The sequence below is a fragment of the Diceros bicornis genome, chromosome 5, assembly GCF_020826845.1.
Source record: "Diceros bicornis minor isolate mBicDic1 chromosome 5, mDicBic1.mat.cur, whole genome shotgun sequence".
NCBI lineage: Eukaryota > Metazoa > Chordata > Mammalia > Perissodactyla > Rhinocerotidae > Diceros > Diceros bicornis.
Window position 1 is genome coordinate 90,614,198 of NC_080744.1, and position 14,730 is coordinate 90,628,927.

The 14,730-nt window shown below is 36.5% G+C and overlaps 1 protein-coding gene across 1 annotated transcript in view; it reads left to right on the plus strand.

The window, feature by feature from the left end:
• AGBL1 (AGBL carboxypeptidase 1) overlaps positions 1 to 14,730 on the plus strand; it is a 360,791-nt gene that overhangs the window by 341,043 nt on the left and 5,018 nt on the right. Inside the window, exon 19 of the mRNA XM_058540551.1 lies at positions 11,729 to 11,860. Within this exon, the coding sequence (XP_058396534.1) occupies positions 11,729 to 11,860 (132 nt within the window). The remainder of the gene's footprint in view (positions 1 to 11,728; positions 11,861 to 14,730) is intronic.

Here is a 14,730-nt window from a genome sequence, read left to right on the forward strand (position 1 = left end):
TAGTCTTATTGTGAGTGATTGCGGTTCCTCAGATCCATAGCCCCTTCTTCCTCATTTTCTGTTTGCTTGGATAGCTCTCACTCGGTAGGACTCATCTTAAGTATAATCTCCCTAGGGAATCCCAGGACCGCCACATTGCACACTCATTCATTTGGAGTACCATGTGAATGATGCCCCTAGAGTTGTGCAACGTACCCTTATTTGGGTTCCCAGAGGACCCTGTGCTTTTCTCTCTCTCCTCTCCTCTCACTACAATACAATCACCTCTTTGGCTGTGGGATCATCCCAACAAAACAGCTCCTGGAAGAGGCGATATAGAAATGAAGTGTTTTAAAATGTGAACTCTGGATTAGAGCAAACTGGTACTCAAATATTTGCTCACATACTTAATAGCAGTGCAAACTTGGGCAAGCCTGCACAAGTTACTTATTTTATCTGAAATTCAGTTTTCTCAGCTGCAAAATGGGAATGATTCTAGCACCTGCTTCAGCATAAGACAATCAATATTGAGTTTTTAGCACAGTATCTGAAGCATCTTATGTCTTCAATAAATTTACTATTGTTGCTCTTGTTGTCATTGTTATGAAGGGCAGTATTATGTTATATTAAAATTTTAATTTTTCCTGCCACACAGTGGGCACCCAGCAAATATTTGTTGAATCAGTTGATGAATAAGCAAGATAGGGCCATTGGCTAACCCGTGGCTATTGGAATGCCATAATCGGGCACACTTTACACTGACCTGGTACAGAATTTTAATGAGAGGAAGTTTAAGTATTACAAATTCCAGTAGGAAAGAAAAAGCTTCCTCAACTGAAATAACTTGATAATTTATCTTGTAATTGCCCCCTACAATTTAGGGGAACACATGTTTCTTATAATTAACTGGCATTTATTTTTAGGGATGTCATTTGAGCAACAAGCAGAACAATATCTCCATCTCCTTTATATTGAATCTTCAGGGGCCACTAGAACTCCTAGGGCTGAGCAGCCCTCATTCCCGGAGGTGAATAGGTCTATAATTTGTCATTTACCTCAGCTTTCAGAGTCTATAAGTATCAGAAAAAAAGCTCTTTTCTCCAGTTGAATTCAGCATTTAAGGAGCGCCTGTCACCACTTAGGCATAGCTCCTGGCTTTATTGAGAAATCTGTTGCTAAGACACAGTCTTAATTTGTTTGCACACTTTTCATAAGGATGGTGGGTGTCTATTCACAGAGAGAAACTGAGGCATAAGAGATAAAGGTGGAAAATTCATGACAGTAGAGGATTAAACCTCAGACAGTTATTTTATTGGTTCCCTTAGACTAGAGGCTTTCAAAGCGTGGTCCTGGGACCAGGGGCTTCAGCATCACCTGAGAGTTGTTAGAAATGCAGATTCCTGGGCCTAGCCCAGACTTACTTGAATCACAAGATTGCTGGGGAGTGGCTCTCAGTAGTGTTTTAGCAAGTCCTCCAGGTTATTCTGATGCTTGATAACTCGTGAGATCCACTGCTCCAGACTCTAGACCGGAACAGTGCTTCTCAACCCTGGCTGCACCTGGAAAACTTTTTAAGCTCCCACGGACCTGGTGTCACTGCAGACCAATTAAATCAAAATCTCTGGAGGTGGGCTGCAGGCACTGGTATTTTTAACATCTCCTCAGCTGAGTCTAATACATAGAGAGGATGGAGAAGCACAGGCCTAGGGGATATTTTTGTTGGAAATAACAGAAACCTGCTTAAAGTGTCCCAAGTAGTAAGACATAGAGTTTTGAAGGAAAAAAGTCCAATAAGGTCTTACGGGAACTGGAAAGCTCCAAAACCCCAGATAGTGCTTGTTTCTATCTCTCATTTTTCTCTTTCTGTTGGCCACATCTGTTTTCTGCTTTTCTCTGTGTATTTGCTTAATTATCTCCCCCTTTACGAAACAGCTTACTCTGCTCATTCACTCTTTCCACTCTTTCATTCTTTGTCTTGTGTCTGGTTTGACTTGTCATTGGACCAACTCCTTCCTCCTCGACTCTGCATAACCTTTCGGCTCCAACACCCACAGCTCAGTGATATACGGAAGCTGGAGAGATTTATTTTCTCATAAGACTTCATCCTGAAACTATGAATTAAGGATCCCACATAAAAAATAAAATTGTTTTCTTTTTTATTGAAGAGAAAAATTACTTAAAAAATACTTTTCTGATAACAAGAAATTTAAAATGTAATTTAAAAATCCCCTGAATTATAATCGTAGTGGTCTATTATTGACAAATAAGAGAAAGGTGGGAGGAAAAGAAGGTGGACATAGAGAACAGTGTTGAGTCTTTTAGTTCTTAAATCCTTCATCTCACAGATACTTGGTCTGTCCAAAAACCTACCTACTGCCTCCTGATCAAGTCAGTATTCCTTATCTGGCAACAACCTTGATTCTGGAAATCAGTCCTGACATGAATTCTTCCCTACTTATGTAGTTCGCCATCAAAGCAACATAGCTTATCAGTTCTAACCTGCCATCAAAGAGTGGGTCTTCGTCTTCTCCTACGATGACTGGGCAGACCATTTCCCTATTTGTCCTTTTATTTTTCTTTCACATATGTGTTTATTTCTGGCTCTATGCATGCACCCTGAGTGTCCTGGGATCCGTTCCTGTGGTCAACAGCTTCCTATTCAATCAATGAACTATAGGACTTTATCATATACCAGAAGTAGGCTCAGTCACCACCTAGTCTAATTTCTCAACCAACAACATCAGTGATAGCAATTTATCTGGATTCTGCTGAAATACTTCCAGAGAGGGAAGTTTTTTAAAGTGTGACACAGCATTGCAAGACAGCTACAACCATAGAAAGTTATTTCTTGCCAGTAATAGATATTCAACTACTTTTGAATTTAATATGGAGCTGGAATCTATATCTGTATTATCCTTCTTTTTGCCTTATTCTGCTCTTTGATAGCAAATACATTTATTTATGTTCCAAATGGGAGAATTTGGCAGTTTGGGCTCTGCTATCAAGACCGCTTGAGCCTTCTTTTTTCTAGGATAAGCATCTTCAGTATCTTTAGCTGTTCTTTGTTTATAAACATTCCCATTTCTCTTAGCTTTCTGGTTCCTCTTTACTGAGGTATCCTAGCTTGTTCTAAAATGCCACACTCAGAATTGAAAAACATTATATTAGAAATAAATTGACCAGTATGAGGTACATTGGACTGATTGTTCTCCTAATATATGACCACTTTACTTCTCCAGAAGTAATTTATGATTAGATTAATTCTTGACATCCATGGCCAACATCCATGGCTACTGATTCATTCTGAGCAAACTGTCATCTAAAACCTCCGGATCTCTCATTCAAAACTACTTTTTAGCTAAATATCTCTATCCTTTACTTGCGCCACTGTTTGAACCTAATTGTAGGATGCTACATTTATTCCAGTTTAAGTGTTTCTATTTCCACTAACTCTGCTCTTTTTGCCACTTACAGTTCCTGCTCTTACTATTTTTACTCTGCTATCAATTGTCCTCAATTCTTATCATTAGTAAATTTGATAAACACCTTCAGTTACCTACTCTGGGTCCTTAACTTACTATGCGAAGGCTACATTTCTAGAGATTAAGGAACAAATGTGAAGAAATACCTCATTAGAATACCAGGACGTCTGTCTTTTTGAAACACACAAATGTATATTTATCAAATGTTAATTTTAAGTACACAGATCGGAACTGTATAACTTGATAAATTCTCACAAAATGAACCACCAATCAAATCAAAAAACAGAACAGGACCAGCAACCCAGAGACCCTGGACAATAATACTCAGCTCTCTACAAACATAAACACTACTCTAATTTCTATCATCATATTAGTTTTGCCTATTTTTGAATATTATATCAAGGAAATTATATGGATATACTCTTGTGTCTAACTGGTTCTTCCATTCTCAATGCTGGATAGTATTCTGTTGAATGATTATACTACAATTAATTAATCCATTCTACTGTTTATGGTTTTAGACTAGTATAAATAGTGTTGCTATGTACATTCTTGATATCTTCTGGTGCTTCATATATGCATTTCTGTTGGGAGAGTTCTAGAATATATGTATATTCAGCTTTAGAAGACACTCCCAAATTGTTTTCCAAAGTAGTGGTATTGATTTGTAGTCTCACAAGCTGGGTTTGAGAGTTCCTCTTGCTCCATACCCTGGCCAACATTTGGAGTTGTCTGTCTTCGTGATATTAGCAGTCCTAATAACTCATTAGATGCAGTGGCATCTCATTATGGTGTTTAAATTATATTTTCTTCATATTAATGAGATTGAGTACATTTTCATTTGCTTAATAGCCATTTGGACATTCTCTTGTTGAAATGTTAACTCAAGTTTTTTGCCTATTTAAAAATTGGGTTCTCTCTTTTTCTTGTTGATGTCTATAAATATATATAAACGTATATATATATATATTTCTCTATATGAGCCATTTGTTGGATATATGTATTGCAAATGTTATATCACTCTTTGGTTTGCCTTTTCACATTCTTCATGGTGTCTTTGGATGAACAGAATTTCATAATGGAATATATCTAGTTTTTAAGTGTTTTCATTTATATTTTGTTCTTGTTTGTATCCTTTTTAAGAACTCTTTTCAAACTCCAAGGTCATACGTAGTAGCCTGTGTTGCCCTCAAGTAGCTTTATTATTTTATCTTCCATGCTAGGATCTACAATCCATGTGGAATTTATTTTTTAACATATTATGAAGTAAGGATAAATATTTACTACGTTTCTTACATGGGAATCCAAGTCTTCTAAGACCATCCTGTTCTCACTGCACCAGAACATCAACTTTGTCATAAATCAAGTGACTGTATATGGGAGTCTCTTTCTGGAATATCTATTTTCCTCTGTTGATAAATTTATGTATTCTTTCACTAATAATACTGTGTCTGAAATACTATAACTTCAAAACAAGTTTTGATATCTGCACATAATTTGTCCAATTTTCTTATTCTTTGTCAAGATTCTCTCAGTTATTCTTGGCTCTTTGCATTTCCATATTAGTTTAGGATCAGCTTGCAAGTTTCCACAAAATGAAAAATAAAACAAAGCAAAACATCCTTTGTGGATCTTGATTGAAATTGCATTGAACCTGTGTAGATAAATTTGCTAAGAATTGAAATTTTTCATTTTTCTCAATAATGTCTTGCATATCTTTAAAATTATTCTTATGAGTTTAATGCTTTTATGCTACTTTACATACTATTTTTAAATTCAGATTTTTATTTGTACATTGATAGCATATATGAATGCATTTGATTTTTATATGTTGACTCTCTAACTTGTTATTTTGAAGTAATTTGTATGTACAGATTTTTGATATTCTATATATTATAATCTTTATGTAGGAAAATGTTATTTACTCCTTTCAAATCTTATACCTTTTATTTTTTCTCTTGTGTTTATTATTTTTTCTCTTTTCTCAAGTGTATCATCAAATACAATTGATATTAGCACCAGGTCTTTCCTGATTTCAGGGAGGAAACAATATTTCATCAAAAATTATGCTATCGGTTATTTTGTAGATAATATTTATTAGATTAATGAAATTCCTTTCTGTTCCTAGATTCTAAGAGATTTGTTATTATTTTTAAATAATTTTTGGATATTGAATTTTATCAAATATTTTTTATGCATATTTGATGATTATCATATTAGTTCCTTCGTTATTCTGTAAATGTAGTGAATTACATTGAATTATTTTTGAATGTTGAAACAACCAACCTTGCATTCTTGATTTTAACTAAATGTTATGATGTATAATTTTTTCACTTTTTATTTTGAAACAGTTTTAGACTTACAAAAAGTTTCAAAAATAGCACAAAGAATACCCATATATACTTCATCCAGTTTCCCCTAATGTTAACATTTTGCACAATCATAGTACAAGTATCAAAACTGAAAATTCATATTGGAACAATACTGTTAACTAAACTACAGACTTTATGTGGATTTCACTAGTTTTTGCACCAATGTTCTTTATTTGTTTCAAGATCTAATCCAGGATTAAATCCTATTGTATTTAGATTTTATGTTTTCTTAGTTTCCTCCATTCTGTGGGTCACTCAGACTTTACTTGTCTCTTTTGGCCTTGACAGTTTTAAAGATTATTGGTCATTCTTTTACTTTTCTTCAGTAGGACTTTATTGTCAATATGTCTATTATTGGTGATGTTAACCTTGATCACTTGGTTAAGGTGGTGTCTGCCAGGTTTCTCCATTGTAAAGTTACTATTTCTCCCTTTGCAATTAATAATGTCTTGGTGGAGATACTCTGGCACCATGCAAATAATCCTTTTTCTCCTCAAATTTTTCTCACTAAGTTTAGCATACATCAGTGGATCTTGCCTGCAACAATTATTATAGAGATGTTCTAATGGTGATCTATTTACTTCATTCCTTCTATATTTATTAACTGGAATTCTTCTGTAAGGAAGAACTATCCCTTCTCCTGTATGTATGTGTGTATATATGTATGTTTGTATTTAGGCAGGTATTCGATCAGTTTTTTATGTCAGTACAGACTCATGGATACTAATTTTATTCTGTGGACTATAATCCTGTACTATCATGTTCTATTCTGTTGATCAAATGATTCCAGCTTTGATCATTTGAAGCTCTGTGAGGTTGGCTCCTGTGCCCTTTCAACATGACCCTTCCTTTTGAAATATTTCTTCACTTTCTGGCACCACCAGATGTGCAACTCTCATGTTATATGTTCTCTGCCTCAGCCCTGAAGTCAACTACTTGTCCAAAAAAACTCAGTTCTTTTTATTGGAGAATGGTATTAGAAGCCAAGATCTGGGCATTAAATGTGCTCATTGCTACTGAGGTGAATTAATTTCTAGACTCTCTCAAAGAACAAAGCTTGAAAATATATATCTGTACTAACTTATGTATACACACATCCGTTTTTATTTCTGTATTTATCTATCTGAAGATATATTTAAAAAACCAAGAGTTTGTAGTGATACCTCTGATTTCAAATCACTGCCAGAGGGTTTATTCTAGCCTTCATATTTTCATTGCTTATAATTTCTTTCTCCAACAGTGAGAAAAGGGGCTCTCATAGTAAACAATATATCTATTTATTTATTCATCCCTGGTATACATATAAAGTAGTTTCAACATGACTAATCCATACCCCTGTAATAAATAAATTTATTAACAAGAGTACAGTGTTTGTGTACAGTTCTTTGTCTTTATTCTTATAATACTATTTGGAAAATAGTATTTTCCAAAGTAACCTAGCTTAGTTCTTTTCTTCCCCACCCCATTAAGTCTGATTATTTTACTCATTTGTAATACAATAGGTCCATTTGTTACACTTTCTATTCCATTTTATTTTCCCCACCCTCTCATTCTAGTCGAATGTTTTGAAAATTTATATACAGTGAAATTCACCCTTTTTAGTGTATGGTGTTATGAGTTTTGACAAATACATGGATTTATTTGCCAGCCACCACGGTCATGATACAGTACAGTCCTATCATCCCAAAACATTCCCTTGTGCTAGATTTTTGTAGCCAAACCTTCCCCCAACTTCTTACTGGCAATCATCAATCTACTTTTCATCCTTATAGTTTTGCCTTTTCCATAATGTCATGTAAATGGAAGTATATAATATGTGACTTTCTTGTTTTGTCTTCTTTCACTTAGCAAAGTGTATTTAAGATTTATCTGTGTTGCATTGTGAATCCATATTTCACTCCTTTTGTATTAGCTGTAGTAGTATTCCATTATAAGGATATGTCACAGTTTTGTTTTTTTTCAATCCCTTCCCTATTTGAAAGAGATCTGTTTTAGTGGTTTTGAAGGTTTTGGTGGTTGTGAGTAAAACTACTGTAATCATTTACATAAAAGTTTTTATGTGAACATACATTTTCACTCCTCTTGGGTAAATACCAAAGGGTGGGATCAGTAGATTATGAGGTAAGTATGTGTTTAACTTTGTAAGAGACTTCAGAATGATAGGCCAGCAAATATGGAATTTGGTCTTTAGTTTGATCATGTCCTGGGGCTTAAGCACTGGCCAATGGGAAATGGGGTGCTAGTAATCCATGTTATGCAAGACATCACAGTTAATCATGTTGTCAGATGTAGTTGATTGTGATGAGGTGTCAACTCAGCAAGTGATTTGGGAGCCCAGGTGTCTTCTACAACTGACCATTATGATAGTAATAAAGCCTATAAGCACTTAGATTTTTGAATACATCTGAGTATTTACAGAAAGAAAATGACAGGGTTAGATTCCTTAACTTTCAGTTCAATTTATTGTTTGAAAACCAAAGAGCTTCTATGACAACCATAAAATAATGTTTTATTTCCTGTAGTCACAGGGCTGATTTTGCTAATTTTTAAACAAAAAATTAATTGTGAGTTGCTAAATTACCAAAGACTATTGCTATGTTTCTCACATGAAAGTTAGGAACTGATTTTCAAAATGAGATTCTGGAATGGGGGCATATGGTTGTACCTAAATGAAACCTACAATCTTGAACCTCAAATCATTTGAGCCTCACTTATCAGTGGAAATACTATCTGAGGAAACTAGTCTTTCTGTGCTTAAAAATCCTGTGATAACCTCACCTGGGGCTGACGCCTTGAAAGAGGATGCTCATCTTCTTTCAGATGTACTACAAATACCCCATGTTGCCCCCTGCTCTCATAACTAGGATCAAAAGTCAGCATGATCCTGGAAGATAAGTACACATTATGAATCAGGAGGAAATTGCACACCAAAAGAATTATAAGACTTTATTAATATACACCATCAAACCTGGGCAAACCTACAAACCTTGTGTAGGAATCGATTGTAAGAGTGTTAAACTAATAAGGGCAGGATATAACACTAGTTTTTGCCGACTTCATTTATATGACTGCAACATTCTAGAGATTTCAGATGTACTTTGTTAGCTTGAGCAGGTGGAGGTGGATCTAACAGCTTAATTGGTTGGTTGACCGAAACTTGTGCTCACAGTAGCCTATATTTAGTGAGGTTGAGGTGCCAGAACTTCCCTGGCATAATGTGGTGAAGGGAATCCAAAATCTTAGGGAGATAGGAACGTGGATTGGACTTATCTTGTGAGATCTACACACTCACCTCCCATCTGTGAGAAGGCTCAGAAGACACTCTCTCCAATAAGGCAATAAGAAATACATTAGTGGGGGGAGCATCTTAATCCTTGAAAAGCTCTGTAGTTGCTCTTCTTTGAAGGCCAGGTCTGTAGGGGATGCCACTGTTGAGATGGGGTACCTGATTTTGACAGAAATTAAGGAATCCCAGAGTAGCAGAGGCCAAGCACTTAACCACCAAAAAAAAACACGGCCACATGAACCAACACATTCCTCTTTACCTCAGATCATACTTCATGTTCTGATATGTGTTTTATCTGATAAATAATATAGCTACTCTAGCTTTCTTTGGTTTGGTGTTTACATAGTATATCTTTTTACATCTTTTACTTTTAACTTATCTAAGTCTCTATGTTTAAAATGAATTTCTTTTAGAGAAAATACATTTGATCTTGCTTATTAACCAAATCGGAATCTACCTTCGGATAATATTATACTGCTTCATGTGTATTATAATGACCTTACAACAGTATATTCACAATTTCTTTCTCCAAATTTTGTTCTATTATTGTGATATATTTGCTTTTATATATACTATAAACATACACTACATTGTGACTATTTTGCTTTAGACCCTCCGTTATGTTTCAGAGAAATTAAAATCAAGCAAAAAGAAATGAAAAAAATTTATTTTACCTTTGTGTATTTCATTTCCAATACTTCGATTCAAAGCGACAGTGACTTTTTGAGATAAAAATGATCTTTGTGCCCCCAGACGTCTACATCAGGAATCAGAAAAAATAGATGCTTAGCGTCAAAGGGGGCCATATTCTCCAATGCCCTTTTCATATATGGCCAAGGAGGATAATGGGAAAATAAGCACTCCCAACGGCAGAGGAAAGATCTATAGAGAAAAAAAGACTGGAGAGCTATTGACAGGGGGCGGAACTAGGGCGTAATCAACCAGGAGTCCTACCCGCGATATATAGGAACCTCACAATGTCTGCCCATTATCGTTTCAGAATTGTTATGAACCAGTGACAGCTGTGCTCATCCTACTCATTCCCTTTCAAACATGAGTGTTTATTGGGGTTAATATTTCCTCATTCAACCATTATATATTGCTGGGTGGAAGGCAGATGACTTGCCTTTTTTGTGCGTAGATCAGGAAGAGGCCCATATGGGGTATAGAAACTATTGTGGGGTCTTGGACTGAGAGTTTGATACTCTGATAGGACGCGATCTTCAGAGTGTTTTTCTTGGGGAGGAGGGGAGAGTATTTTGAATGTGGAAGGGAGGGAAGCAAATATTTAGACTAAAAGGACAGATTATTTTAGTGCTTAGCTTTTGCTGGTTAACAAACCACCCCAGAACTTAGTGGCTTAAACAAAACCTATGCAGTATTTTTAATGATGCTGCATGAAAATCATCCAGGTAAACTGGGTGATTCTTCTGGTCTGAGCCAGCTTGGCCAGGGCTGGATGGTCTAAGACGGATTCATTCACAGGTCTGGTGATTGGCTTGATATCAGTTAGGTCAATGCAAGATGACTTTGTAGCACGTCTCTCAGCATCCAGCAGGCTAGCCTATGTTCCTTTACATGACAGTTTTTTCAGGGTTCCCAGGAGCACCTAAACAGCAAGGCCCAATGTGCAAGTCCTCTATAAGCTTCATTTTGTATCATATTTGCTAATACTTATTGGCCAAAAGATTTCACATGACTAAGTCCAGATTCAAGGGATGAAGAAATATTCCACCTTTTGGTGGAGGTGGAGTATAGTCTATTGCAAAGGGGCAAGCATATAGGGATGGGGAGAATTTGAGGTCATTTTTTAGATTTTCTTATTTTTTCTCCATTGTTAGCGTCTCTCCTTATAACAGGATTTCACATCACTGCCCATTGTCATATGACTTACAGAGCCTCTTTGTAGGAGGAATATACTTCCTGACCCCATCGATGATAAGATTGGCCATCGACTTGCTTTGGCTGATGGAATGAGAGCAGATATGATGTTCGCCTTGCTTCAGTAGAAGCTTTAAGAGCTATAGCATGATTCTACCTTTGACCTTTTTTCCCCTCTGCCACAATAGTATTGAATTCCAAACTGGAGTTTCTTCTTTAGCCTGGATCCTAGAATGAAGAGGGCATGCTGAAAAATAAACTTTGTTTGCTAAGCCATTGAGTTTGGTGGTCATTTTTTACCACATTAGACCCTAGAGAAAAACTTACAATGATTTATTGGCTTCTCTTTTTTATATTTAACCTATTCCTTTAAATGGATATTTCCTATTGACTTTTGAAATTATTTAAAACTCTATTTTTTTTAAAAAAGGCTTTGTTCCTATTTTCTCTTCTAATTTTGACCCTGTCTCCTCCCCAGTCACAAACAAATTTCTCAAAAAGGCTGTGTGTGACTCATATTTCCTCACATCCTGTTCAGTCGGAAGCCCCTTCCAATCTACCGTTTTCCCTGATAACTCTACTAACACAACTGTTTCCAAAGTCACCAATGATCCCCACGTGGCTGGTTCTGTTAAGTAAACAGTATCTGAAAAAGTTGACATTTTAAACATTTAAGAAATGAATAGATCTGATCTGGATTTACTTTCTCCTTTGTTTGGCCATTGTAGGTCTTCTGTGACTTCCATGGCCACTCCCAAAAGAAGAATGTGTTCCTTTATGGTTGTAGCATCAAGGAGACCTTGTGGCAAGCAGAGTCCACTGTGGGCACATCTAATCTCTCAGAGGATGTCAGCTACAGGGTAAGTCACTGGGGAGAATGACACCAGATACTTTGTGTCCATATTCTTGCCTTTGAGACCCATGCCCCATCCATTTTCTTCCTAAATAAGCATTTTGATTATTTTAACTATAGGATTATAATACAAGCAGGTTAGAGGCATGTGTAACGTCTTTACATTTTTGATGAATAATGGCTTACTGCCTGGTTCCTCTGAATTTGTTTTCTATATGATATGATATAGTGCAAAGGTCATGAGAATTGGAGACAAGACTCCTCATTTTAATGCCTGGCTTTACAATTATTAGCTGTGTGACTGTGAGTCATTAACGTTGTCACCTCTCTGAACTGCCATTCTGTCACCTGTAAAATGAGGATAGTAAAAATACTGTCTCTATTACATGTTTATGGAAGGAACAAAATGATATTGAATACAGAAGGACAAAAGGATCTTAAATAAATATGAAGACATGAACAAATTTCAAGCATTAGACCATCCACATCCCTCTGTGTGAGCATGCTCTAAGAAGCAGAGCAGTAATCCACTGAACCTAATTCTATTTTTCCTGGGTTCTAGTGGTTAGAGCTCAACTATTCCCTCACTGAACTAAATAGGACGTTAAGGAGGGGTAAAGAAGGAAGGACTCCCCCTGTCAGGATAAAGTCAACAAGCTATTGCTCACTGGGAATTAGGAAGAGGTAGAAGAGGCCAAGTTGTCCAAATACAAAATAAAAACTGACCTTTGTTTCAAATTTATGTAGGAAAAGGAGAAAAGTTATTGTATTGGAAAAACCTACAGTTCTCCTCCTGTGTCTTTCTCCTTTACTTTCACACAGAGCACTTCAATTCTGACACTTTTGGTCACCAAACGTGTGGGATTTTTTTCCTCCACCAAGCAATTCTGCAACATCAGATGGGTGTCCTATAATTTAACTCAATTCTGACATTACCTACCTGGATATAGTATCAGGTCACACAGGTTAAGGGCTCAGTCCCATGAGACTGAGCCCCACTTCAAAGACCAAAGGCCAATTGCAAGTAGTATGTCCCCAAGTGATCCACAACTTCCATCCAACTTGGCTGTAAATTGGAAGTTCCCATGATCTTCTCCTCCTTGGATTTGATTATTTGCTAGAACAGCTCACAGAAATCAGGGAAACACTTACTTATGTTTACCAGTTTATTAAAGGATACGATAAAGGATACAGATGAATAGCCAGATGAAGAGATACGTAGGACGAGGTCTGGGACGGTCCGAGCACAGGAGCATCTGTCCCTGTGGAGTTGGGGGACACCACCCTCCTACTCTGTGGATATGTTCGCCCACTTGGAAGCTCTCTGAACTCTAAACTATTTGGATTTTTATGGAGGCTTCCTCACATAAGCATGATTAATTATTAACTCCATTTCCAGCCCCCTCCATTCTCTAGAGAAGTGGTGATAGCCCCTATCCAGGAGCCATCCAGGAGCCCACCCAGTCACCTCATTTGAAAAAAAGATTCTCCTAGTGGTCTTATCACTTAGGAATTTACAGGGGTTTTAGGAGCCCTATGTCAAGGACTGGGAATGAAGAAGAAATATATATTTCTTCTTATAAATCACAATATCAAAATTATGATGGTACCTACTTCTACTAAATCCCTTATTATTCTGGAAATATGAATTTACTGTGTACAAAATAGCTTTATCCCCAGGATTAATGAGTATTAAAAAAGGCAAAAATCTGCCAAACTACTATTTCACCTGGAAATACTTCCCCTGTTCCCTGAGTTGGTCTTCACCCTCTTCACTCATGTCCATCAGAAACATTACTGCTGCTGATCAGTAGAGTTCCTCCAAGGCTATCAGAGCAGAACCAACAGCTTATGCCAAATGTCCTATTTACTCTAAGGTGCAACCAGAGTAACGGGAATAAACCTCAAGAAGCTTAACTGCTTAACCTTACTTAGGAAACTAATTTAGTAAATCAAAACATTCATATGGGCAGGTCATGATGACCTATAAAAAATTATCTCTTATGCACAGTACATCTTAAACTAAAAGAATCTACATTATCCAATCTTAAATATAGAGTCAGCTGACTTTTACCTCTCTTTTCCCCAGAGAAAGTAACAATATTCATGGATAATTCCCTAGACACAGGCAGAGATAATAAGAAACAGAACCTTAAGAAATCTCCTGTATGAAGCTGACATGAAATAGGGCAGAGGCCAGGTATCATAGGGAATTACAGGATGGATTCTTATCCTCTGTATCTCAGTTTTAGTGTATGACTCAGATTGTTTAATTAATAAATTCAACAAATATTTTGAGGCCCACTTTAGTGTCAGGTAAGGTGAAAGTCACTAACAATAGAAAGGTGGATATGCCAGTCTCTGCCAATGAGAATAAGCTCAGTGTATTTAATAGCAATGCTATTGAAAAGATTAATCCATCTAGATACTGATATTCATCTATCTGGTCCATTAATTTGGGCCTTGTCAGTTGGCCTGAGCTTCAGTTCTCTCCCTTGTGAAATGAAGAAGTTTAATTCTATAAGTTTATTAAATTGAGCTCTTTGACGCTCTAGGGTTCCTCAAGGTGATTTATAGGCTACCATGAGATATGCAGATGTAGCAAAGTGGGTAAGGTTTTGGCCCCATCCCTCACTGTCAACCCAAACAGCCTTGCTTTTTGGGCTGCTACATAATATGTAGCTCCTTCTATCACTGATATTCTAAATCTAGGGCAAAGTGACCCATAAATGGGATCTTGACACTGGTTATATCAAGTCAGGGTGCTCTAGAGAAAAAGAAACTATATATATATACATATAGAACCTTTATATATATAAAATAAGGAATTGACTCATGCAATTATGGAGGCAGAGAAGTCTCATGATCTGCCATCTG